The sequence below is a fragment of the Sturnus vulgaris genome, chromosome 20 (assembly GCF_052056855.1).
Source record: "Sturnus vulgaris isolate bStuVul1 chromosome 20, bStuVul1.hap1, whole genome shotgun sequence".
Taxonomy (NCBI): Eukaryota; Metazoa; Chordata; class Aves; order Passeriformes; family Sturnidae; genus Sturnus; species Sturnus vulgaris.
In genome coordinates this window covers 8,939,128-8,966,995 of record NC_142262.1, presented here as the reverse complement: position 1 = coordinate 8,966,995, position 27,868 = coordinate 8,939,128, and the positions used below count along the sequence as shown (strand labels likewise).

The window sequence follows — 27,868 nt, the reverse complement described above, 5'->3', positions numbered from 1 at the left end:
TTCCCCCAGTCAAACAGCATCTGATAAACCTCAAACAGACCCTGTAGACACCCACAGGAGTTTCCCAACCCATTTGTCACCACAGCAAGCTCTGCATGGCTCATACCTAGGAGGTGATTTAGCTCACCATGGGCTCATGGAAAGTCAGAGGAATTGAGGGTTACCATGGAAATTGTTTTCACCAACACAAACCACACACTTGCCAGAGTTCAGACACAAGAACTCAGCACATGCCTTGTGCCTATTTACGGGCAGTGTTGCCCAACTGGAGGGGGCTCTTAGAGAGGCAATTCAAGTTCATTAGTTCTGCTTCCTAAGGAACAGATAAGTCAGCCTGTTGCTTTTAAGAGGAACTCAATTATGCTAATTAGGAATCAAGAGGAAGCCCTTCATCTTCAGAGAGTTGCAGTGGTAGGAAGAGCAATGCTCCTTTGCAAGCACCTGCTCCACCTCTGTCCTGAGTCACCTTCAGCCCAGGTCTGTCATTAGGTGGCAATGAGCATGTCCCCACGTGGCACAGCATCAACATGGCATTTGCTCCTCATTGCACCCTGGAGTCAGCACCTGTGAGCAAAGACTGTCATTTTTAATCCATGTTTTCCATTCCTGACTCTACTGTCAGACAAGTCAAGCTATAATCATGTTTCAAAGACTTAAGGGTGAGCATTTGGGAACTGGATTTTAGGGCAGTCAGTGAAATCCCTGTGTTAAGCTCCCTCGGTAAAAAGCACAGGGTGCAAAGCGTATTTTTTTTAAAAAATTCTACAAACAACTTAAACTGCCATAAAAGTTGAACTGCAGCCAAAGGTGGAGCTCCAGGGCCAAAGCCTCCCCAACTGTTTGCATTTTGCTTGCACTGTCCTCATAAAATACTGGCTGAACACTTAATTCAGCTCTTCCCCTTGCTCCTGCAGCCTTGCAGAGGAAGATGAGAGTGGGCAGGTTGGAGATAATTCCAGGAACATATTGTTCTCTTCTCGTCCTGCCAGCAGTCACTCTGTGCTGGAAAAATTTCATGAAACTCAACGGGAGAGGTGAGGTGAGGTACAGGGCTTCTGAAACACCCACTCAGCTGTGCTTGGCAGTTATCTCAGTGCTAAATCACTTTTTTAAAAGCCTGAAAAAGGCTGGGTTGAGATCCCCAAAGTGGAAGCCAGGCCAGAGAGAGAGGTTGGAGTGAACCATTTTACCCCTCTACTGGTCCTGGCCCATTTCTCTTAAAATTCCAAGTAGGCTGGAAGGAAACTTGGACCCACGGAAGGGAACACTGGGCTTGGGGCTTTGGCTTACAGGAGGCTGGGAAGCAGCTGGGGACAAAGCAGCAAAAAGGTGGGTGCTAGATGGGGTTTAGAGGTCTTTGCAGAAGTAGTCACAGTGCCCTGCAGCCTCTCAGGATGACCTTAACACAGCTAAAATAATTTCTTCTTCTCCCTCTGGCCCACAGAATGAATCCTGCTGAGAAGAGTTCACAAGCAATACTTGCAGAGGGATTTTGGTCTCACTTCAGGCCAGTATTTTGGTAGAACCCTGGGGCTTTTAGCCCTGATAAGGGTCATGGGACATCTCCTTGCCCTCCATCTCAGAACCTCCTGCACCCACCCAAGACCATCCCCTGAGCTGCCCTCCCCAGGCCTCAGAGCCAAGTTACACCAGGGAGAGGTGAGGAGCAGGTAGAAAGCAACACTGAGTAGAAACTTTTTATTTAAGCCTAAAATAAAAGTTGGAGCAGCAAAGAATGCTGAAGAATGAACATGGGCAAGAGATTAAAATCCTTGTGAAGGCACCATCAGTGATGCATTGCAGGCTGTGGGAGCAGCAGAATAGAGGGGAGAGCTCCTGTACCTGCTCCAGGACAGCACCTGCAGAGGTGGCACACCCTGATCCAAGTGTTTGCTCTTCACAAGGTGGCCTGGTCATGTCCCCCAGGACTCACAGGCATGAACAGTCCCTTCATGCCAAGCTACCAGCCAGCACACTCAAAAGCTTCAAGCTAAACATGAAAGAGCAGCCTGCCTTTGGAGCAGGTCCCAAAATAACGCTGCTGGCATCAGAGAGAAGAACACTCAAAGCCCTGCCTGCACACATGTCTAAAAATCTCCAAAAATAGCTCTTGCTTCCCCTTTGAAAAACACTGTGGTTCCCAATGCCTCACAGGAACTCTGGTTCTGCTCAGAGAAGCCACAAAATAAGTGAGCAGCCCAGAACTGATCCATGAGCACATCTGGACTAGCTGAGATCAGCCTTAAGAAGAAAGAAAAAAAATAAAGATTTTAAACAGCATGTGTCAAATCCAGGGACCTTTATTTCTCTGGAATGGAAAGAATTTGCCAGCCTGGACAAAAAATTGCAGGCAGCAATCGTACATTCTTTCAAATAAAAAAAAAAAAAAAAAACCAACACACACACATAAGAGTTTGGCTCCATAAATTTCTGTCATAAGAAACAACTTTGAATTGTACACCAAGCTTTTTACAAAGCATCAATGTTAAGATGTTTTACTGTGCTCTATCACATTCTTGGCCATTTATACAGAATACGCCATACCAAATGCTACATCAGCTTAAGACATTTTTAAAAATTAGTATTAAAAAGATACAAAGGCATCTTGGCTTTCATTTGTGTTTTTCTTTTATTAAGACATGGGAGTTTTCTTTGTTTGTTTTCCTAAGGAAGTCACTAAAAAAATATAATAACTTAATTCATAAGGACAAGATTGGTTAAAAATCCAGCCTTTCTTGCTTGGCAGCCCTCTGAGCTCGTACCTCTGTGGCTTCCAGGAGCCTGTGAGCACTGCAGGCTGTGGGGACTCAGCCTCCAGCTCTGTGCAGCCTCAGTTACCAGGTCTGTTCAGAGTTTCCACTGCAGCCAGGAAATATTCCTGGCCAAATGCTAAAAGAGATCTTCGGCCAAACAGGGGGTTTCAATCTGGGCCAATCTCACACGGGTTTAGCCCTTTGTCTTTTGCCTCTTTGTACATCCTTTGGAAGTCTTTGAAACGAGGGGCACAGCCTAACCTGGCCTCCCCAAAGTGCATACGTCCTGTGAAAAGGAAGTCTCCATCTCCTGGCTTCACCCCACACTCGAGCAAGGTCTTTATTTGTCCTCTCCAGTTCCCAGTCTCCCCTGTCAGCTGAAAGACTTTGCTCTTCTGCCTGTACAGTTTGTTGACACCGACGTGAATTATGGATTCTTGCTCTTCTGCCTCGTTCGTTACGTTCTGAATGGAGCCTCTGATGACTGGAAACAGAAAAAGGTTTTAAGGATTAATTACTCAAAAATGCTCTGGAACACCCTGGTCCAAACTCAGGCCTGTGCAACCAGGGGAACTGACTTCACTACAGCAGCCCAAGTTTTGGTCCTTTGTTATTCTGAGAGTTAAGATTATCCAGTAACTTCCAGCACATATTAGCATTTTTTGTAGTTTATGTTTGTAATCTGTCCAGCAAAGGGCACCCACACACTAAATTTAAACAGAAAAATAATTACATCACAAAAATAGCATTAATCAAGAAGAATTCTAACAAGAAGATATGTGCTAAATGCTCCCTGAAAATGCACTTTCTGTTCTTCAAGCTAACCCTAATTTCCCTTTTAAAAAGGGAAGCATGGACAATTAGTGAAACTTTTGGTCTTTTGTCAAGTCAACCAACATTGTAGGGCAACAAGTAATGGCCTCTCCTAGATGCACCCAAATCCTTGACCTTCTACCATGGTTGCTGTGTCACTCTGTCCACCTTGGGGAGGTGCAGACAGTTCTGAGGTGCCCATGAGCCCAGCACCCTTAGACCACATGTACTGCTGGTGGAGGTGTGAGGAGGTGTCTGTGGGTGTTTTTGGGAGGAGAAGGGACTGGGGTCACAGCAACTCACCAAAATCACTAGTGCAGACAGCCAGGAGGACCTCAGTGTCACTGCAGGGTCGGCAGGGAGCTGCACAGCAAGGGTCACAATTAGCAAAGGACTAGACAGCAGCAAACAAGTAAATTTAAATAAATAAACCATTTAAACTAAACAAAAACATGACTGACAAACACACACAACATGGACACAATCACTCCAAAGATTTGTCTGACTTCTCCGTCTCTACAAGAAGTGGGGGCTAACTCCAGTTAACCCTAGAGCCTCCAGGAGATTTTTGTACCCAAGGAGGAATACAGATCTCTTTACCAATCCTGGATATATTGTCTAGCAAGCACTGCACACGCTCACTGCATTTATCCAAAATATGTTTTGGTACTGGGTGCGTTTGCAGGGCGCTCTGCTGTAAATTCACTCAAAAGCTTTCAGATCGTGTGTCTTTTATTCTCTGATGGCAAAGCTTCTCTCTTACAATTTCTATCAAGTGTTGTTGGGCCATGTAGTCATCACCACATCAAAGATCCAGGAGGTTACAGAGTGGGGGAGGCAAAGAGGGGAGGAAAAAACCCCAATGCATGTGTTGGAGGGCGTTGAGGCAAAGCGGAAACTCGAGCCCGTATCTGTTTGAGCTCAAGCAGCACAAAGACCATTTCCTGTACTGCTGGAAACACTTGGATATCTGCACTAATCTAATCAATGCAAGAATGTGGCTCCTCTTTGTACTCAGCCAGATATTTCTGAGGAGAAGGTGCTATAGTTGCAATACAGATGTTTCTATAACACCCTGTTGAGTTCAGGAATTTGCTTATTATCAGGATCTGCCCTGCCTGGCCATGCTCAGTGAGTCTGTCTACAGTGGCACAAGGATCAGAACCCTGTCTGTCACCTGGTGTCGCCTCAACACATCATCCAGAAAAATGGGAATCCTGGCTCAGCACAGGCACAGGCTCCAGCAAAGCAGGGTTCCTGCTGGGGGTGACTGGAGGATGAGATTCCATCACTGTCACCACCAAACTGCAAACTGGAGCCACCCCGCTTCTCCCCAACCCCCAAAAATTCGGGTTTTGAACCTCAACATCTGAAAACACTTAGTTTAGATTCCCAAATAATCACAGCCTTCCTCTCCCCCCGCCTGCTTCCCAAAGTTTATCCATTGCACTTGAAAGTAGATTTAAGCTTGTCCACACAACACGCAGCTGGTGCCTCTGATGCTCTGTCACCCTCCTGTCAGACAGCACAAGCCACTGTCTGACACAAGACATGGCAAATCTCTTCTTTTTTCCAGAGACCCAGAAAGGCAGTGATCCAGAAAGAAGGATTATTGAACCAAATCCACCAGATTTGCTCCAGTCAGATGATTCATACACAGTGTAACACACTGTTTAATAGGATTAAAGGAAATGTAAAATGCACATTTCTGGGCAGGGATATTTGAAGGAATAATTCAAGGAGCTTCAAAAGCTCCAAAAGAAGAGACAAGGAATAGGCAAAATAGCATCTGGATCAATCACATTTCTGTTTAGTTTGAATACCTCCAAAGCTTTCAGAAACAAGCCAGCTTTCTCTGCCCTTCTTTCCCCACATACTATTTCAGCTCTTTTTTTTTTGGAAAAGTTAGGAAAACGTTTAATACCATGAGAGATGCAGAACCAGATGAAGCCTGGACATAACTGGAGTACTAGAATAAACCAGGCTAAAGATATTTCATATTTTAGACAAAAGAGATTTTGATCAGTGGCTAGACCAAATATACAAGCTTCGTCTGACAAAGAAAATTTTAACAGAATCATGGAGTCATTCAGGTTGGAAAAGACTTCTAAAATCACCGAGTCCAACCACTAACCCAGCACTGCCATGCCCACCACTAACCCCTGTCCCCAAATGCCACATCCACACACATTTTGAACATCCAGGAATGGTGACACCACTTCCCAGGGCAAGTCTCACTGTGTTAATCCCTAAACATCCTACTATGGAATTGTTTCATTCATGGCACCTCCCAGATCCATCCAGGGCAGAAGTGCCTCTTCCCCAGGCCCCTCTGTCCAAATGAGGACCTGGCTTAGATCAACCAAGCAGAGGGAACTTGCACAAATCCCATGGCATTTTTACATGGACACAAGCTCCAAAACAAAGTACAGCTGAAGGACATCCTCTAAACCCACAGCTGGATTTCAGATATTCCATTCTGGAAAGACCTTGTAATAAAAAGTCATCTCAGCCTTTTTAAGTCTTGGTTGAGACCAGACATCTCTGTAGTTCATCCAAACCCGTCAGAAAATTGGAAACACCGAAATGACTAAGCCATTTCTGTACTCCAAAGGAGTGCCACACAAGCAACAGCATTAAAGATGAAAAACAAAATGCTTCAAAAGTGGTTCCTTCCATTTAAATAGACTGACACAGTAATAAATCAAATGAACAAATCTCCATGTGTACACAGAATCGAATCATTTTAATTGTGGACCCTAGGCAAAATCCTGAAGCCTTTTTAAATACAAAAGGAAATTAAAAATGCTCAGCATTGCTCACACTAGATCGTTACTTAAAACCTGCTTCAGGTCCAGCTGACTCACAGCAGTGTGGTGGCATGTGAGCTGCTTTAACAACCATTTTCCAGCACCCATCTCTGCAACTCCAGACAGATGAAGACCAAAAATCCTCTTCTGTGGGACAACTCCCACATCTGCATTCACAGAGTATCAAATAGAGCTTGCAAGTGGCAAAAACAAGGTATGAAAGCACAGATGGAAAGCAAGTTGTGAAGGATTACTGCTGAGGTAAATGGACCATTAAAAAGCAAATAACATCCCCTGCCTACAACCAAAGCCTCATTCCTATAAAGGCTCAGAAAAGAAACTAAATCCTTAGGAGGTGGCAATGCCTACACTTTCTTTTGAATCACAGCCATGAAGGAATCTGTGTGTTTAACACAAAAGTTTGTGGCTTTAGCTGCAGTTCAGCACTTTGGATTGGGCAGCAGGTGCTCTGCTCTATCCATAGGTTAAAGTAACACACACACCTCTAGAACAGGAAGCATCCTTATCACTATTAAAAAAAAAATAAAAGAAAAAAAAAAAAACATGGCCAAGAAAGCACTCCACTCATGCACAGCAGGTGAAGATGTTCATTTTCTGGGGAACTGGGCCTGGTTACTAAACAAGGCAGCTGTGTTTGCCAGATCCTGACTCCCTGGGGATGTCTCAAGGGCTGCTCAGGTTCTCACATCCAAAAGCGAGCCTAGGAACTTGCAACAACAATATCAACGTCAGCTGCTCCAATTCCTTTAAACTCGATGAGCAATAGAGCCTTAATTCATACAGCAGCAGGAGAAAGGTGGGAAAAAAAAAAAACATAGAAAAGCAACATTTTATTGAAGTCTTCCAAAGCCCAGAAGCCTATAACTCAGCTCCACCAGCAGTGGCATAAAGCCTGCATTGTGCACGTCGGCTGCCAGCTCTCCTGGGATGCCTTTGATGGATTTTGACAGAATCCTGACCTGAAGTAACCTGAGGCAGCCCAATGCCTCCAACACCCCAGCCCAGTGCCCCCAAAGGCCTCTCCATTCACCTCCCCACAGAGGGAGATGTAATTACATCATTCCTCACAAGGCAGCAGTCATGTCCCAGCTGCTTTGAGCCATTTGCCCTCTGAACCTGGTGTTACTGAGGAGGACGAGGCAATGCTAACAATAGACTGCACTTGTTGGCCAACAGTTCTGTCAAACATGCTGCTGGTCCTCTCCTGGACCTCTCCACAGGGAGGCAGAACCCGGTAAGAGGGAGGGATGTGCCCTGAGGAGATGCCACCAGCCTCAGGTGGTCCCCAGCTCCACCAGCACCAGGGAGTTGGGCGGCCTAGGAAGGATTGTCCCCAATATTGTGGATGGGCCTAGGAAGGACTGTCCCCAATATTGTGGATGGGCCTGGGAAGGATTGTCCCCAATATTGTGGATGGGCCTGGGAAGGATTGTCCCCAATACTGTGGATGGGCCTAGGAAGGATTGTCCCCAATATTGTGGATGGGCCTAGGAAGGATTGTCCCCAATACTGTGGATGGGCCTAGGAAGGACTGTCCCCAATATTGTGGATGGGCCTGGGAAGGACTGTCCCCAATACTGTGGATGGGCCTGGGAAGGATTGTCCCCAATACTGTGGATGGGCCTGGGAAGGATTGTCCCCAATACTGTGGATGGGTTTGAGTGCCCCTTTAGTGCTGCAGTTTAGCACTCTGCCCAAAGATGGAGGGGGGTGTCAGTGGTCTCAGCTCACACACACAGCTCCAGCCCTTCCTCCTTCGGTCTGTGTGCTCACACCCCTTCTTTCCTTGGAAAAGAGGAGCTGGGGGTATGGAGGGGCCATCGTGGAGGATGACAGCTCCCTGCAGGACACAGGCAACCACGACGTGCTGGCTCTGGCTGCAGGCGTCACGGAAACCACATGAAGGGGCCTGCTCCTCTTTTGAAACATTTGTGTTTCAACAGCCACCCATGGGTCTGACTGACCTGACCTTACCCCAAAACCAGCTTCCAGCCCACAAAAAAGAAGTTTCCTCTGCCTGTCCAGATTTTTCTCAACACACTCCAGGACGTCCCAGCTAGCAGAACACACGACGAGCCACGCTGCAGGTCCCTACACACCATCCCAAAACTCCACTTAGTGAGCCCAAAAGACCTCGTCCACCCTGTGTCCCCACACAGGCTGTGCTGAGCATCCACCCCTGCACCGGCAGCACGCACAGGAAGAGACACATCTCAAGCAGAAGTGAAAATGTTGAACACAAAGTAATTGCAGAAAACCACTTCACCGAGGAATACCCTTTGGTTTTGTGAAGCAGCGGGTGCACGCGTGCCGTGTGGTGAAGGTGTGGACGCTGGGGGAGGAAAACACAGAGCTCTTTATCTGAGCTTCCATGGCACACATCACCCACACCTCAGTACTTCTGAGCAACCCTTTGATGAGCAATCAGACCTTTTTAAGCATCAAAAGCTACCAAGGAGGTCCAGGCAGGGTTGAAGAGTTATTTTCTGTTAGTTTTAGGTTTAAATCTTACGATTAAAACAAGAAGTCTTTTCTCTTGAAGGCATTCAGATGGGTCTTGCTGCAGTCCCTGTGCTGCAGCACCTCCAGCCACACCCGTGTGGGGCCACAGACCCCCTTCCCTCAGCCTGACATCAGCATCAGTTCATATGAAAGAAAGAAACCCACCCACACCTTTCAAACTCTTGCTGCCAGCTCTGTAACTGGCAGCTCTTGCTGGCAGCACCCAGACTGGAAAGGGCATCATAGGATGAGTCTCCTTCCTGGAAACACAAGAGTGCAGACTTCCCAGAGCAGATTATAAAAATAGAGATGTGGTTTCTCTAAAAATGATGTGTTTCTCTGTTATTTTTTTGAGTCCTATGTCTCAACTGCTTACTGGATCAGTGACTTAGCTGGGAGACAAGAGTTTAGAGACAAACATCATATGAGCAAAAAAAAAAAAAAATCTTACCCTGATCCTACTTTAACTAATTATAAAGTGAAATAAATCCTTGTAATTATTTCTTCTGAAATAATTCCACTCCGAAAGAGCATTTCTTCCATGAAGCAAACCTCTCACAGCTCATATCCCAAACAAAAAGATTTGCTTTGCTGTGCAGGTGGACAAGAATTTGATAACCACTCTGGTTTACCAGGCTCTGACTAGTCCTTTCCTTTCTTGATACAACTCAACTTTCCTCACCACCTCAGAAAGCTCTTCCTGAGCAAGCCAAAACAACATTCAACCTCAAAACCCTCACAACCCCCACACCGAGACGCCACCTAAAACTACATCAATGCATCTGCACTGTCAGAGCATCTCGTATTTGAAAGGAACGTGCTGGCTGGAGCTGAGGCCAGCAGAGCTGCATGCAGCACACCTGCATTTCACATAATACCTGCAGCCACACAGCCAGGGAAAACACGGCCAGGAGACACAGAGCCTCTCCACAGCTGGGCTGGAAATTACTGACACCCTGTCACAACACACAGAGGAGCTCTCTCATCACTCCTTTGTTTTACAAGGTTTCCCTGTCTTTGGATGGGATAGGATTACAGGGCTTTCTGCAAGCACTGCACTTTTTCCAGCATGTCAGTAGGAAAACACCAAGTCAGGGAACAAACAGGAGAGTTGGATTTGCCCTGCTGCCAGCCCTCTGGATCAATAAACCTCAGACATAGGACCACAGAATCACAGAACAGCTTGGGACAGAAGGGACCTTGAAGCTCATCTCATTCCCACCTCCTGCCATGGGCAGGGACACCTTCCACTATCCCAGGTTGCTCCAAGCCCCATCCAATGTGGGGTTTAAACACTGCCAGGGATGGGAGAGCCACAGTGCAACCTCAGTGCCACTAACCTCACTATCCTCAGAGGAAAGAACTTCTCCCTAACATCTAATCTAAATCTCTCCTCCTTTAGTTTAGAACTGTTACCCCTTATCTTATCATTATCTGACCATGTAAAAAGACACTCTTTTTTTGTTAGCCCCCTTTAAGCACTGAAAGGCCACAATGAGGCTGTGCTTTGATGAATACAAGGTTAATGCTATGAGTAACATAATTTAGTGCTCTTCTGAAGGCAGAACTCTTCATCCCCCTGTTTGCTAGAAGGTTAATCTGAGCCCCTGTGCTGAGCAGAAAAGGCAACCTGGGACAAGGATCATGAGCACAGATACAAAACTCAAAGATTCCGTTCTTCTAACAGCCACAACACAGCCAGGATTTGGTACAGGACAAAGTGGTGATGGAGCAGCTGAAACAACATCATGATGCTGCAATGGACACCCTCCCTGACCTCTCTGTGTGAAGAAGGGATAGCAGTGATTTTACCCCTCCAGAAAAGGAAGAGTCAACTCCCATTCCTTGCCTTAGCTCGTTTCTAACACTCAGTTAAATTTGCACATATGTACAAGTTTCCAGAATTAACTTGGAAAATATAGACAGTGGCCAAGAACAATTAAACCTGCAAATAAATTTAATGAAATGCAGATTTTGCAGGCTGTGGCATGGACTGTGACAAGAGAATCAAGTTAATACCACTTCCTTCCTGCAAAGAAAGGATAAAAAAAGCATATTGTAAAACCTCATCATTAGAGATGTGATGACCTTTGTGTTCTGAGAAACGTTAGGACAAGAGATCATAAACCAGAAATTTATCTTTTCACAGAACTGTCTTACAAGAGGGTATTAAAGTCCCTAAGCACCAAAGATTAACTATTTATGTAAACAATGTGAGGAAGAGATTTGGTACTAGGCGAGCTCCATTTGCAACAGCTTGCAAATTGAAACTTGGCTCAGCAGATACAGAGCACGTAAGGATCCTTTGGGATTGATGCCTTTTTGCTGTTCCAAGATGCAGCAGCCATTCTAACAAATGAGCTGAAAGGTCAGCTAGAAACACAGCCATTTGTTTAAAATTTGAAACAAAACAAAACAAAAGGAATGAAAAACCCACAGAGCAGTTTTTATTTAAGCAGCATTAAACATTATTAAACTCTACCTCCATGCATGAGTTGCATCAACCCAGGAGAAATTATGAGAAGCGTCATAGCTTCAAGACACTTCTTTCAGTCACTTCTTTCTGTCACTCCTCTTTCCCCTCTGTGGCAAACCCCAGCACTGGGGTGGGCAGTGACAGAATGGTGACTGGATCAGTGCCAGATCCCAGTCCAGCTCCTACACTTACCCATTGCATCATAGCTCTATAAAAACCCTCCGTTACAGTCAAGTCTGCAAGACACTGTGTCCAAAAAGTCCCACTCAGAAGATCAGATGTCCAATCAAATTCCTCTGTCTGCAGTGCAGCAGATCCCAGCAAACAAGAAGTGTCTCTGCAGCCACCCCAGCCCATGTTCCTGTGCAAGCAGCACCTGTACACATCCCCTTTTTTTTTTTTTTTTGCTTTCCTCTTCTCCCTCCCTAACTGCAAACTGCAATTAGAGGGAAAAGATGGCAGCAAGATAACTGCTGGGAATTTCTCCTGCTCTACGTGCACAAGACACCACTATAAAGCCATAAAAAAGCAGCTCTATTTGACTATCTCACAGAAAATACCTCTCTCCTTCCTCAAACCTATCACTACTGCCCAAGGGGGATTAGGAGTGGGAAGCATGAGGAGAAACGAAGTCAGAGGTGCCTCTGCATGGTTGAGGGGCTGCTCTGATGCCCTCTGACCTGCAGCAGAAGAGCTGGGGCAGTGTCCCTCACTGTCACCCCACGACAACGTGCCAGCACAGGCAGCTGCACCCCTGCACTGCCCACCTGCCACACAAGACCAAAGGAAATGCTTTCCTGACTCTAAACCCACCAAGGCTTATGGCTTGGCTCATCCCCTCCCGAAATTCACTCTGAAAATGTTTCTTCTTTCTTCTAAAACAAGCGTCATGCCAATGCCTGGTAAAATCTCTCACAGGTCAGATCTAGGAAAAGGTGAAGTTAGAAAGTTTTTGGTGTCTTGTTGGGCTCACACAGTTCTCAGCTGTCACACAGCGCTTGCACAGCAGAAAATGAACAAGTAAGGTGTTTTTCACTCCCATGCCCTGGGGAAATTGTGCAGCCAAGCACTTCTCCATGCCCCTGCCAGGGCTTTAGGAGAGGCTGGAGCCAGCACCTACTACCAGGCTGGAAACCTGCCAGCAACACAAAAGCGTTCCCTCCCTCCTCCCCTTCGGTCCGGTCCATTAATGCCTCTGATGGAGCAGAGGAATAGAATTAAGAAACAAGTGGCTGGTTAAAGTTAAACCTAGAGCAGAGTAATGACAGATCAAAGATTAAGTGAGTTGTTTTTTTTAAAAAAAAAAAGAAATAAAAAGAAAAGCAAAAAAGCATATGGAGCATATGTGCGCTTAGCTCCGCACAGGTCCTTCTCCTTCCTGTTTCTAGAAATCAAATTCATTTTGGTGTGTGGGAGAGCTCTGAAGGAACAAGGCCAGTTCTCATTATAAAACCATGTTTATTTGATCACCCTATTCTTGAGAAGGGCTATGGAGGGGCTACATCTACACAGAGAGAGATAGATTCTCAATGCTGTAACATTGTTCAGCTAACCTTAAAAAAAAAATCTACTTAAAACTTTTCATTCGTAACAGGAAAAGCTTTGAGATAGATCACCTTTTCTTACTTAAAATCACATGGTGCTTGGTCATATCAAGCTCAGTCACCAGCTCTATATAGGAACATCTTTTTTCTCTCAAATTTCTGACATCCACATGCAGATAGAAGAAATTGATGTGAAGCTACCAGCAGTTGTGGTGGGGCAGAGGTGCATCCTGTGCAAACAGGAATGATGCTGGGAGGCAAACAGGGCAATGGAATGCCAGACAAGCTCCGTGTGCATTTCCCAGCACCTCTGATCACTACAGCTCTCCCAGGGCTTCACTACAGAAAGCACATGGGCAAACACCAGAGGTGATGCCCATTGCAGGAGTTAATGCTCAAATCCCATAAAGGAGTCAGGAGGCGCCCATACAACCCATACCAAAAAAATCCTTCCACAAATCTGAACCGGTTCCAAAGGTTAACTGGACCAAGGCTGTCACAGGGCAGCAGCTTTTCTGAGCCAGGATTGAACCTCCCAAAATCAGACATAACTTATCAGAGCTTTAGGTCCAGCATATCTTCCAAGTATCTGTGCAATATTTCAATGAATATTTTCTGGCTTCTAGCACAGATTGAGGTGTAAGAGATTTTCTGCCCTGCAAATCAAGACTTCAACGTAGGAAAGATCTGGCCCATGTTTCAGTCAGTGGGAAGAGGAATGCAGCTTCCCCGCCCTCTCATCCCTTCTTTAGCTACAGCCTCAGGAATTAGCAAACTAAACAGTTTTGCAGAGCAAGCACAGAGCATTATTAAAGACTGCCAAGCAACTGGGCTGGATTGCAGCTCTGTTTGTGGGCCCATCTTTGGTGGTACACAAAGGTCAGAGCCCCAGCTGCCCGCACAATCCACCTGACTGCTTATTGCTTTTGACTGCCCACTGAGTTGGGAAATAAGCTAACGGCATTCGTGGCCAGTCTAGCAAAAATAAGCTATTTTCTCTCCCCCTCTCCCCTGCAGCTGTGTATTTATCACTGCAGCCCCATTGTCACCTCCTCTGCCCACTGCAAAACCAACTCCTGTCCCACAACATCAAAGGGCAAGCAGGGCCAGAGAAGATGCTGCCAAAACCATTTTATTGGGAGAAGGAGAGATTAAATTAGGGAATCCATCCAGTTTTGGTGGAGGCTTTCTTTTAAGTGAAGGCTTCTTAGTCCAACATTTTTCAGACTCAGGTCCCCAAAATATCACCTTTGCTTGGTTCACAATGGTGTGTGAGCGTGTGCATTCCTTGAGCATCAGAACAGCACTTTGAAACCATTCCACACAGGGGAAAAAAAAAATCCAAAACTTTGTTCTCAAACTCTCCCACCCAGTCAATCATTCACTGCAAACCTGACCACTTCAGGCACACGAATAACTGGAGCAGGTTTCCAGCTTCTCAAAATTAATCCCACTGCAGGCAGTGTTACACTGCAGCCAGCCTGATCCAGCTAGGTGCTGCTCTGTGACACGCCCTCAAAAAACAACTCTCAGCGTGCTTTCTGCACATTAGGGATCGAGAATCCTAAGGTTTGTATTTTCACGGTTACTTTGTACCAAGTTTTGGATCAGCCATTACTATGGGAAAGACAGTGTAGACACTTCTGCAAGGAGGGCGAACACACATCAAAAAGAACCCCATTTGAAAATATTGTATCCTAGAGCAGGAGTGTCAGAAGGATCCCTTACACAGCCACTAACTGCACTGTACTGTGAGAAATTACAATAAAGGCTTTTTTCTGATGTTTTTCTCTTAAAACTTGTTAATGATCTTTTAGAGAAAAGCCAAACAAATCATAAAAAGCTTTAGTTGCACAGGTGAGCCACCCAGCAAGGTATGCTCAGGCTTATAGGGCAGATCCCTCAACTTTGCTGTTTGTTATTCCTTTCTCCAGCAAACCCCAAACGGGAGGAATGCAGTATCAACCTGTTCTGTGCACTTCATAGAGTCACAGGATGGTCTGGCATGGAAGGGACCTGAAAAACCATCCAGCTCTAACCCCTCAGCCCCAATAGGTAAGAAAGTTTTAACATGGACAGAGAGCAGGGAGGGGAGAAATACAAAGCAAGGCATTTTTCTCATCTGATGGGGTGTAGTGGAACACACCCCATGCAGCACCCAGTGGTGCTCCCCCTCTGGCACACAGCACAGTGCCAGCACCTCAGATGGCCACAATTACTCAGGCAGAACCTGTGCTAGGCCTAAAGGTCATGGGGACTTTCAGTTTAAGTGTTCCAAGTTTCCATCACCTCTTCTGCCCACAGCAGTGAGGAGCTCAGCCGTGGTTACCCTGGCAAAGAGTGGGCACAGCAGGCACTGCCTGCTCGCCAGCCTTGGCACAAAACACCAGAAAGTTTCCACTCTGACAAGAAGTGAAAAACACACCAGTGAGAGGATGGTGAAATACTGGAACAGGATGCACAGAGTAGTGGTAGATGCCCTAAGGAAACATTCAAAGCCAGCGTGGATGGGGCTGTGAGCAATGGAAGATGTCCCTGCACACTGCACAGGGCTGGACTGGATGGAATTTAAAGGTCACTTCCAATATAAACCATTCTGTGATTCCATGATCTGCTGCTTCAGGTCACAAAGCTAAGCAGCATATCCAGCCTCTGAGAAAGAAAAAAAAAAAAACCTAAAGATTGGATATTTGTGAGGAACTAGAGGAAAACACGAGACTAAGAGCCTACCAGGTGGAATGACAATAGAGCCCTGGGAGGATACCTGCAGGGACAGGGCAGATTGGAGCCCCACCTCTGCCAAACACACACTGCATTAAAGATCAGAAGTTAAGAAGGGTGCTTTAAAAAGCCATTTGCTAGCAGAAACACTGGTATAGCCCGAATACTTCTAAGCTTTCTGAATTTCTGATCTGTTTTCTCAGGACAGTAAATGAACAGCATACAGGAAATAGCTGAATACTGTTAATTACTTAACTGGATTTATCTAGTTTTGCCTTGTTTTTCAGATACCCACGTAAGTGTTGTGCCTCCTATGTATTAATATTCTCAGCCAGGTACCCAGCATTAATAAAGAAAACATATAAAACAGTTAATAGAATCTGCACTAAGTCTGTAGATGCCATCAAGATAAAGGGGCATTTTTGTTAAAGTTTGACTTCTTTACTGCACAAAAGCAGGTGGGTAATGAAAGGGCTTTCAATATACCCTCTGAGCTCTGACACTGAATTACAGACATCCCCAGGGTGTGCAATGGGAAAAGCAAACTACACAGCATGAAAAAAGCTGGACCCAGAGCTTGATGAGACATCTTGAAACACAGACTTTAAGTAACAAAATAAAGCTCCTTTGGTGGGACAGGGAAGAGGATTCACACTCCTCTCCAAAACTTTTGGTCAAACCTACAGATTCTTATTTCAGACCAGTTGATCAGAAGCTGAAGTACTCAAAAAGTAAATCACCCTCCAGGGCCCTTGACAGTTTTCACAGAAATGTAATGCAAGCAGTGTGCTGTGGTGCAAGGCAGACCTAAACCAGGCACAGCTCCTGTGGGTCAGCACCCTCAGAAAAGCTGCAGGGAGAGTAAGGCCAAACAGTGTTTGCCAAAACCTCCATCTACTTGCCAGAATAGCATAGCTGCTACTCAGAGGAATATTTTCTTCCAGCACAAGCAGAAAAGATTAGAATCAACAGAATTCAACAACTTAAACAGGTTCTGCTGATTCTCCAATGGCCTCAGGCCAAAATGTCACAGTGCCTCAGTTCTTCATTTGGGCAAACACTAAGGCTGCAGAGCATGAGCTGGAGTTAATGGAGCATCAGTGTGGATGGGAATGATAGAGGGGTGCAACCCAAAGCCTAATCTGAAATCAAAAGCACTTTCAGTCAAGCATCACTTTTGGATATGAAGAGAGAACACACCCATCAAGATGCCTGAATGGTCAAGGTGACCCTTCTTAGGGACTACTCCCATTAAATGATGTCAAGCACTGTGGCATGTTTGCCTTCACTCCTCTTCCCATCTTAAGAAACTCCAACGCCACAGAAATGCACTTTTTTTGACTGTTACTATCACAGTAAAAAACTTTCCATACCAGATGTCAGGAACCTGAATTAAAATCTATCAGTACAGTATAAACTCTTCCTACAGTTAGGAAGATCTTGAGAATGTGGTAAGGCAGAGTCAGAGCCAAGAAAAGGGTTAAGTCCCCAAAATCTAGAAAATTTTAAAGACTGCCTTATGTCATTCAACCTTCTAAAAAAAGGGAAAGGCCAATGCAGAAACTGCATATGTCTTCTACTGAATTATTTGCTAGACTCTGATTAAGTGGGAAAGAATGGCTGTAAACTAATAAAACCTGAGGATTTCTAATTAAACCACAGGCACCATGCCAAGCATTGTTGATTTGTTGATGCACCCTGCAATGTCAGGACTCTAAGGACACAACAGGTCATTAAAGTATTAAACAGATGACTTACACCCTTTAATCAGCGCTGGGATGCCAGGTTAGGAAGAGAGAGTAATTCAAGGGCAGAGTACAACAATTATCACCAGGAAACAAACACAGCACTTAGGGAAAGCGGGGAGAAGTTGTTAGCAAGTAGTTATTGCACAAGGAAAGGGCTGGATTACCGAGCCCACACCTGGGTCTTTTATGATAGTCATCTCCCCACTCTGAAGCAGCAAGAAAATTATGCAATATTTGTGATTTTCAGCTCTTTGCCATCAGAAGAAGCACTGCAGCTTCCCCTGCCCAGCACATCTCAGACTCCATCTATAACAGCATCTCACATCTTTGTCACTTCTTCACACCTACTGCAGCTCTGCTAAACTCTGTCAAACTGCAACTGAGACACGAGCAGCCTCCTTTTTCCAGAGTGCAGCAGCCAAAAACTGTAAACCAAAAACTGCAAACAAAAATCAGCCACGTTTGTGAACAAGGGACAGATGTAAGGGTGGTGGGAAATGCAGAACCTTAAAACTCAGTTTTCAGCTCCTTTAAGGGTCAGCACTTGCCTCTGACTTAAGCCTCCTCTCCAGTGAAGAAATCCTCAGCGATTGTAAACTCCCCTCCAAATGAACAGCTCAGTAAAGCACATTTCATCAGAGGTGTCACAAAAAAACTTAGAAGCAGCTCCAGAAGAAAGGAGGTCCACGAACTGCAAAGAACCTCAAATATATTGCTCTGTGGAAGCCTCACAAGCAGCTATTTGGCAGTTCCCCCAGACGTACAGATATTTATAGGAAAATAAAAGTGCTCATCTAAGTGAGTAGTGGAAAGAGTCATGTATGGCATTTTCATCGTGTTTTCACCCTGCACAGCCCCTCCCCAGAGTCTGGGGATCCAAAAAAAGGCAAGAGAAATAATTCAAAATACAATAGAGATCCCCAGTTTGCCCTGAAGGCTCTGCTGATGAACTATTAAAAAGCTTTTTCTAGCCAAACAAGACACTTGGAGAATGGAGCAGATTCCCCACCACATTGTTTCATAAGACAGCACTGAAATTCAACCAGTGTCTGTTACAGCTGAAAATACAGCAGTCACTGAAAAAGTGATTTAATGTGCCTATTAAAGAGGAAGGCTGTAATTGGATTCAGTCCTCAGTTTGACTTCTGAACGTCCCTGAAAAAATACTCCCATTAGCTTTAAAAATCTTCAAGATTTTATGTGTAAAGTAGAGCATTTAGTTCTGAAAACAACAGCAGTTTGTGCTGGCTTGTGGTGGTAAAAGATGTCAGCAGCAAGTCCTCAATGCTAGCAAAGCTCAGGAGAAGCCCAAAGTGCAGAATAAACCCAGCAGTGATTAGCAGTGTTTCTGTCATATTATTTTACTATATGCAAAAGCAATTTCAACTTTTTTAGGGAAAAAAAGAGCCCAGGACTTCTCTTAGTAAGTTTAAGTGACTTCTCATTAGCCTGTCTGTGTCTCCATCCTCACAGCCTGACAGAGAAAGCAGCACTGAATCTGGGAACATTCTCCAAATAACTGATTAAACAATGTATTTAATGTCTTCTGCAATGGAATTTTACAACATAGCTGACATTCTGCACAGCATATTCATCTTTGCACAAATGATCTTACTGGGAAAGCAGCTCTGCAGAGATTCCCCACTTGTCTGTAGCACTTTTTGGATGTAGCAGAGCAGTCTGCTTAAAATGCAGAATGCCCAATAATAAGTTACCACTTGTGAGCATGGCAAAAGTAAAGGCAGTGACTTCGAATTTAGAATATTTGTGTTTATATTTTTTTGTTTTAATGGCAAAGCTGCCACCTGTCAGTTCCTAGGGTTACTGCATCAGCCCTGAGCCCAGCTCTGCTCAGCTGAGCTGAGTCCAGCTCAGAGCTGCACAAAAATAAAGCTCCATCCGAGCTGGCACGCCAACATTTAACACTGGCAGGGCTGCACAAATACACAAACAGACAATCCAGAGCCTGGTGTGGAAAGGAGCCAGGGGAGGGGAGAGGATGGAACAAGTTCTGCAATCACTTATCCCAGAGAAGATATCCCTGGAAGATATAGCTGCAGTTTAATTAGTCACACCACTGCTTATCAAGCAGCATCTCAGGCAGAGCATGTGGCATCAGCACGGCAGAGTCTGGCCAGCCTCCCCTCGGCTCTTGGGCCACACAGCCTCACTGAACATCGGGTTTGCCCTGGGCTGAGTCATCCCCAGTGTGCTCTGAGGACTCTTCTCCTTGCCTTCATCCAACAGAGCAAAGGCAGCCCACGTTTCAAAAGAAATCTGGTTGAAATAAATCCAGTTCCCCACTTAAAATACCTAAACCGTGAAACCCTTGCAGTCATTTGAGACAAACAACCCTACATCTGCAATTCCCTGGGCTGTTCTGGAAATCTCCCCTCCTTGGTTTTGGGGATAAAAGCTAGAGGCAATCCTGAATGGGTAAGATGCATGAACCAGATCCCACCTATCTAAAGGGAATTCCCCTTCCACCCTGTCATCCTCCACAAATGCCAGTTTTTCTTCTCAAACTGTCTAATTGCTCAGCACACTTAGGTCACACCTACAGCCATTGTTCCAAATGCTATTTAGTCCCAGGCTTTACAGGCTTGTAAGATCTCTCCGTTTGTCCACTCCTCTTTCCTATAAGTTTTTCATTGGAGTAAAACTCCTCCCTACAAAACTTGCTTTTCATAATGGTTGAGAGAGAAGACAACACTGTCCTGTTAAAGTATTGTCAGGGTGTTGAAGAGCTCTGCCATGGCACAGTAATGCTCAGCAGAGTGTAATAAGGAGAGCTCAGGAAGGAACACACCGTTTTTCTTGTTTGAATTAAGGAAAAAAAAAAAAAAAACAGAAAAAGCAATAATTAGGTCAGCAAGTAGCACTACTTGCAAAGGGAAAAAAAAACCACTGAGGAAAAGGAGTGCCTCCTTGTTCAAATGTTTATTATTCAAAACATGCAGCGGGGTCTTAAAAACTGAGTTAAAAAGTAGTTAGAGAAGTGTTAGAGCAAGGCGGGGAAGCTCAGTTCATGCTGGAGCTCGGTGTAGGGTAAAGCCAGCTCACCCTGCCCCTGCCAGGGGAGAGAGAATCCTTCACACTGTGGCCCTCAACTAATCACTGGAGTTCAGCCCATGCCACCAGCTTCCAAAATACAACAACAAACTAAAAACCAATCAATTCTTCTGCAATAGTTCTGTTTATAAAACATGTCCTTAAAAGCACACCAAACTCACATCCAGCCACTTTCCCACTCACTCACTCTCAGCCATCTGTTAAGCATCCAATACAGGACATGGAAGTGTGACAATGCCCCGGCACTCACCAGAAGCTGTGTGCAAATCAGCTGCTATCCCCTTGCTCATCAATTCGTACTGGAAGCCTGTAATCTTCCTGCTAATGTCCTGCTGGGGAGTGGCCTCCACAAACAGCCCCCCCTGCTCGTAGCCAAAGCAATACACTCTGCTGGGGCTGCGGTCTCCATCTCGGACCAAGAGTTTCAGTTCTCCAGTTTTTTCCAAATAAATATTTGCTCCTGCAGAGTCTTTGAAGGGCTTTATGCAAACAGTCAAGTGTTTGTAAGAGGCAGGTGAAATATTGGGTCGCAGGTTGACTATGAGTGCTCCCGTGGGGTACATCCACTCTATGGACCCTTCAGAACAGCGGAGGTAGACCTGTTCAACATCCTTCCTGTGAGACTCGTGGGTTAAGCCACTGCAGGAAGAAAGAAAGAGAAGGTTAGAGAAATGACAGAGCTAACAATGTGAATGTCAACCTCAAACCTTCCAAAACACACAGCAAGAAATGCAGGAAGCCCAGGACATCACTGGGTGTTGGCCCATCCAGCTCAGCAGCACAGGTCTCTTGCAACATTTCAGCCTTAATATTATGGGACAATTTTAAATCATCCTCCAGAAAAAAAATCAAACCACTAGTAATAGGCTTTAAAATTAAGTAGGATATAAGCACATGATCAAAAGCAATTAAATTACTGCAGGCACAGTTACTGCCCCTCAGCTGAGCTGAGCATACTGAGTAAAACACGTACTCAAACTCCCTTCCTGGTGGCTCAATCCAGCATGTTCTCCAGCTTCACAGATCAGACTCCACCTTTTCCCAAGTACTTTGTTCCCCTTCCAAGTCTATATTCCCAATGGATCTGAAACTGGGAGGGATGCCAAGTTCACCTCGTAAACTGCAGCAAAAGCAATGCTCTACGTGCTACTGATACCCTCCAGCCCAGCTGGGCAGCCCCAGCCTCCACATTTGGAGAGGAGAAGACACCTCACTCCCTTGTCATAGCTGGGGAAGCACTGAACTGTGCTGCTTTTTTTTGGTAGGAGCTTGCTCCTCCACTGCTACCCAATATGAGGTTTAAGCTCAGTTTATCATTTTCACTGATGGGCTACAGGCAGACACAGAGCTGTGTTTAGCAAGAAAGAGAACATGTGGCCATTTACTATGGCTAAAAATGAACACCCCAACAACCATTTCAGAGACCACAGGGAAGGGAAAGGAGAGCAGCACAGGGTGCCAGGGCTGGCTGCTAAGCAGAATGAGCAGTAAATCCCCATGGCTTGTTTGCCCACAGCCCAAGCCGAGGGCAGCTCAAACAAGCCCTGCTGCCTCTCACTGATGCTGGATGAACCCCACCAGCCCTGTACCCAGAGTGGCTCAAAGCCCTAAGACAGCACTGCACAGTGCAGCACTGCAGCTGGAAGAACAAACTGTGGGGAGCCTGATTTATTGGCTGCAGGATTTGGGCTATTAGGGAAAAATCCTTTGGTCCCAGTTTCTGTGCTGTCACAAACCTATCGAGTATGAGCAAATCACTTCACCACCAAGTTTGTTTCTCCTCCTGTGCTCTGAGCACCTTGTTCCCAAACACAAGCATCTTTTATCCTGTGCCTGTAGAGGACCACCCAAAAACAGACTCTCTGTCACCTCATGGGTCTGCTTTGCAGGACTTTAGGGAAGCCTCACAGCATTCCCACTTGTAGGCAGATGAATCCAGACAGGGGAAAAAATAATTTAAAATTATTAAGTCTGAGGTTACACAGGAAATCTGTGGCAAAAACATATCTTAGTGTAGTGCAAGTGATGACATCAAGTCCTGGTTCCTCAACAGAAACCTCCAAATACACAGCTCCCCATCCCAAAGACACATTGGGGTACTGAGCAGGGTCTAAATTCAAGTCAGCACTTAGAAAGTAACTGCAAGCAATGTGTAAAAGGGAAAAAAAACAAACCATATGGTTTGCATTTACTGTTGACGTGACTCATTATTGTGAGTGTCGGTGTGACCCACTTGATAGAGGTTACATGAGGAAGCTCAAAAAGAAAAAAGTCATATTTAATAACAATAGAGCCTCCAAACGTGCTTTTGAAGAATCTTGAAAGCCACATCAAGAACACAGATGAGGAGGAAAGAGGGATAAGCTTTTAACCTTTAGTCTCTTGCCCTCAAATTCAGTAGTGCTTAACACATTCAGGAAACTTTACTTGCAAAGGGATATTTCAAGTTGACTGTAAATCCACATCTGGTCCACAAAATCAGTTTTCACCACAGCACACACATGATGCCACTCAACAGAAAACACAGAAGTCTGTTTATGTGCAAGCAGTGAATAAACAAAATTAAACAGTGTAAAGGCTATCCCTCAGCAAAGGGGCAGAAAGTTATCCTCACACATCACTTGTCCCTACTCAAGGCATCAAAACAAGCTGCAGAGGTTTTGCAGGACTTATACTGCAAAACATTCCAGCCCGAGTGCTTAAACAGAAGGAAGACACCAGGGGCAAAACTCTGAACTCATGCAGTGAAACTTCTGTTGCAAGTGATCCCAACACTGAGGCAGTGAATTTCTGCCAGAGGAAAAAAAAAAATAAAAAAAGAGCTACGTTAATTTTGTTCAAACATTCACACTGTTCAAACGAAAAACAGGGTGGACTCCGAAATTATCTTCTGAAAGCCAATTATGTCCCACAGGCAAGAGTGATGCCATTAGACAGATACATCAAGCACAAGTACCTGCACACATTAAGCCTTATAATAAAGGATGACTCAAAAGTTAAGCAGATTTCAAAATACACGTTCACATTATTTAACAGCAACCATCACCATCCAGTAAAACCTGTCGCTTTGCTTTCAGTCAGAATGACTTGTCCTCACCCTGAGACTGTTTAACACCAGGTTTAGCTCTCTCTAGCCACTCATCAGACACACCATGTCCACAGTAATGGAGACCCAGGAGCCTTTTTATTCTCCAAACTCATCTGAGTTTTGATTTTTTGATTATAGGGCGAGGACATAGGGCAGGTGTTTCATTGTTGCAGAGATGGATGAGCCACCCATCACACATTTTAACTGTGTGCTGTTTATTGGGACTTTCTTCTACAAGCTGCTTCCTCATACCAATCCATGAGGACATCCTGAATCACTGCATCTGTCTCCTTGCTCTTCTCCCTTTCTGGCTTCAGCCATTCCCTTATGATTGCCCTGAAAAACCTGTTGCAATATCACTGCAGTGAGCTGTTATGCTGCAATGGGGAACAGGTGTTATTTAAAGAAAAAGGGAACGAGAAGAATATTCACACTATCTACTTCAGTTATTTATTTATTCTATTAAAGATGTGCTGAAGAGCCCTACAAGCACCCATGTCCTCCTTGCACCCTGCAACGAACACAGGGAACTTTTGCTCCTAAATTGGATAATTTAGTAAGAGATAACAGTGTAGAGAACATTAAGAATTCCTCAGAGCATCTGCCATACTGAGGACAAGGCTGATGGAGAAAAGCAGCCACATAAGAGCAGAATTCTCTATACTACAGCCTACAGTAAACATGCCAGGCCAGCATATTCTCTCAGCCTGTCACTGAAGCACTTTTGCCCAAAACATCAAGAGGTCATTGCAGCACAAAAACCTGAAGTTACAGCAAAAGTAGTAACTGGACACGTCATAGTGGAGTTTTTGCTTTCTCCTGGACAAAGCTTTCCTGGAAGCTCTCTGACAAGCTATTTATTAAGATGCTATTATAGTTTGTACTTAAATTGCAGGTGTCAAGCTGTGCATTGCATCAGATTCCCCTTGAAGCATGAGGGATATCCAGAGGAATCCTAATGAAGCTCTTCATCCTACTCAGGGGTATAAACTCATCACTTCTCCACAAGCTAACAGGGGAAAAAAATATCCAGAATATTTTGTTTTTAATATAGACATGTAGATAAAGGTGAGAAAACACCTTCAGGTTTACTACAGAACGTGACATGACTCTCAAATCCACCAGCACAAGCCAGCCTATGACTTGACTGTGAGGAGGAAAGACTATGTCTGACATTCCAGTTCATAACTTTTCCTAACAGTCAAGGTAAAAATCATCACACGATTTCAAAATATTATCTTCTGCATAAAAAAAAAAGTTCTTTCCAACCTATATAACTCTTAGTATCCACACTGAAATATTTAATTAATGATATTTACTGGTACATCAAATTATTTAGTTTCCTTCTTAACTGTGTTTTTAGGACAAATCAAATTATACTGAATGGCCTTAAGACTGTCAGCGTTTCTGACAACATCTGTTTGCCACCAGTAAGACCTAACCAGCCTGAGTCACTTTATCCCCTCCCTAAACTCCAGCCCACCTGAACTCCAAAACGCTCCCCCAAATGAAAGCATCCAGACTAAACTTTGCTGTTCCTTCCCTGCTCATCCAACAGCTTCATCACGAAGCTGTCACCACTGCAGCTCACCAGAACAACAACAGGTGAGTAAATCCAAGCTGGCATCACCAGGATCATCCCAAACTTACAAGATTTCACTCCCCCCTACCCCAGCATCACCCCCTTAGCTTATACTCAAGGCATTGCTTATTCCAACCCTGCTCAGGTGACATTAGGGGTCACTGCTTGCTCTAAGAAAACAGAACAAAAATAAGAGTAAAGCAGGACAGAATTGCAGGTGTTTGTCACTATTCTTTTAAAATACTTGTTGCAATACCAGGTGGTAAGGTCCAGGTAAGTACCACAGCTGGGATGCTTTGGTACAGCATTTTCAGGGGGATTTTTTGTTTGGTGTGGGTGGGGGGTTTTGTTTAGTTTTTTTGTTTGGTTGGTTTTTTTTATTTTTCTTTCTTGTTTTTTTAAAGAAAAATGACAAATTAGGAGTTTGCCAGAGGTGTGATCCCTATCAAGCAGACTCATCTTCGAGTGGATTCACTGCTATTAACTATGCATCAACTCTCAAGAAAACAAAAAAAAAAAAGTAAACACGCAGCACCATGTTGCAGACAGTAAGAGATAAGAAATCATGATGTTGAAAGTCAATCCAGTTGTTTCCCCACTTTGAATTCTTTCTGCTCCAAAACACCCCATTGATACAGGCCAGCCAAACTTTTATGTTAAAGTCAGAAAGTCATTCTGAAGAGCACATTAGAGTTAAACCATTTTACCCTTCAAGTAAGTCTGACCCAGCAACACTTGCTAGTTGAGCAGAGTTGCTTTTTTTAAACCTATAAAGAGAAGAGAAGGTCACAGACGCAACCACACGCGTTAAACATATTACAGGCAATTAAAGGAAAGATAATTTGGGAGATAAACACTTGAGAACTGGAGAGGTTTCTCAACCAGCGCAATTAGAATAAATCAGGAGCGCGGCCGCTGAGCCAGCCCCTGCTCCCGGAGCTCATCATCACCATCATCATCATCTCCGCGGGACGAGGGAGTGACCGCGGGGCTGAGCGCCAAGTGCGGGACGCGCATGGAGAGGAGAGGGAAGGGAAGGGAAAGGAGCGGCCGGGAGCCAGCGAAAGCCCCGGGAGGGATGCGCTGGCTGCGGCGGGAGCGCTCCGCAGGTGCAGCGCATCCCGGGGCCGCTCCGAGCCGGGGCTGCCTCGCTGCTCTCCCGGGCGCGCCCGCCGCCTCCACCGAGCGAGGATGTTCGCGGGGAGAAACTTCTCCGCGGCGAACTTGGCACCGCCCTCCCTCTCCCAGCCCCCCGAACAGCGCCCAGGGGAGCGCAGCCCGCCCCGGCCCCTCAACCCCGCCGAGAGGAGCCCAGCTCGCCCCGGCTCCTCCATCCCTCTCTGCCCGGGGCTGCTGCCCCGCGTCCCTTCGCGGCGAGCCCGCCGGCAGGGAGGGAAGGAGGGAGGGAGGCAGATCCGCCCCCAGCCCCGGCTCTCCGCCGTCCCGCTCCCCGAGCCCCGGCTGGACACCGCAGCGGGAGGGCGGGAGGGTCTCCCTTTTGTGCGCGGCATCAACTTCTTCCCCCGGTGGGACGGCGATGGACGTGGCAGTCCCCGCTCCCCCCTGCCCGGGCGGGATGCCCCCTCACCTCCCCTTCCAGTTGCACAGGTCGCTGGAGTACTGAGCCGCGGCGCCGCCGCCCAGCAGCAGCCGCAGCCCCAGGAGTAGCGGCAGGAGCCCGGAGACCGGGGCGCTCCGCATGGTCCCCCGGGCCGGCGAACGCGGTGCAGGCGGCGGGGAGCGATGTGCGCGGTGCCCGGGGCTCGCCTACATGGTGGGGAGCGCGGCAGGGCTGCGCGGCTACCCCATGCCCGGCTCCCGCATCCCGGCTCGGCGCGGCGCCGCTCGGCTCTGCAGCTCGCACCCGCTGGCTGCGGGCTCCCAGCTGAGGGGCGGGAGCGGCTCGGCCGAGGGCCGGCTCCTCCTCCCCCTTCCCCCTCCCGCCGCTCCTCCTCCGGCAAGGCCGGCACTTGCTGCGCCGGCAAAACGCGGCGCCGGATCGGGAACAGCGATCGCCCGCGGCTACGGCCCGGCCCGGGCTGCCCCGAGACCCCTTGGCAGAGATCCCGGCCCGGGGTGAGAGCCCGCTCTGCTCCTGCCCCGCCCTGCTTGGCCCCCCCAAGCTGCGCTGTCTATGGAAGGGGTGATGACGGGCAGGACCGAATGGTTTCGTTCTGCCGGGAAAGCTACTGAGACACAGCTTCTGTGCTGGGGCGGCCCGCAGTGACCCGCAGCCCATGCCGGGGGGTGCCCGCAGTGACCCGCAGCCCATCCCTGGGTCCCGCAGTGACCCGCAATGACCTGCAGCCCGTGCCCTGGGTGCCCGCAGTGCCCCGCAGCCCGTGCCCGGGATGCCCGTAGTGACCCACAGCCCATCCCTGGGTGCCCGCAGTGACCCGCAGCCCGTGCCCGGGATGCCCGCAGTGACTCTCAGCCCGTGCCCGGAGATGCCCTCAGTGACCCGCAGCCTGTGCCGGAGGTACAGCCCCTGGATGGCCGTAGTGACCCACAGCCCGTGCCCGGGGATGCCCGCAGTGACCCTCAGCCCGTGCCCGGGGATGCAGTCCCAGGTGCCCGCAGTGACTCTCGGCCCATGCCCGCGGTGCAGCCCCGGCTGCGGGCACTGCCCTTCGCTGCAGCAGGTCACTCAGCTGGCAGCAGGTCACTCAGTTTGCAGCAGGTCACTCAGTTTGCAGCAGGTCACTCAGCTGGCAGCAGGTCACTCAGCTGGCAGCAGG

General features: G+C 46.6%; 1 protein-coding gene across 1 annotated transcript; it reads right to left on the bottom strand.

Moving 5' to 3' along the window:
* Positions 1–2,282: 2,282 nt before the first annotated feature.
* METRNL (meteorin like, glial cell differentiation regulator) lies at positions 2,283–27,025 on the bottom strand. Its single transcript, XM_014885063.2, has 4 exons — positions 26,719–27,025; positions 20,711–21,099; positions 3,870–3,929; positions 2,283–3,237 (listed from the first exon to the last, which is right to left on the bottom strand). The coding sequence occupies exons 1-4, from the start codon at positions 26,829–26,831 to the stop codon at positions 2,921–2,923; spliced, it is 879 nt and encodes a 292-aa protein (XP_014740549.1). The 5' UTR covers positions 26,832–27,025; the 3' UTR covers positions 2,283–2,920.
* Positions 27,026–27,868: the final 843 nt, after the last annotated feature.

What these genes read in the sequence shown, in the direction of transcription:
- METRNL (XM_014885063.2), bottom strand. Translation starts at nt 26,831, where the DNA reads ATGCGGAGCGCCCCGGTCTCCGGGCTCCTGCCGCTACTCCTGGGGCTG. An exon ending in CTGTGCAACTGGAAGGGGAG is followed by an intron (nt 21,100 to 26,718) that starts GTGAGGGGGCAT and finishes TTCTTCCTGCAG; the next exon opens with TGGCTTAACCCACGAGTCTC. An exon ending in TGATTTGCACACAGCTTCTG is followed by an intron (nt 3,930 to 20,710) that starts GTGAGTGCCGGG and finishes CTTGCTGTGCAG; the next exon opens with CTCCCTGCCGACCCTGCAGT.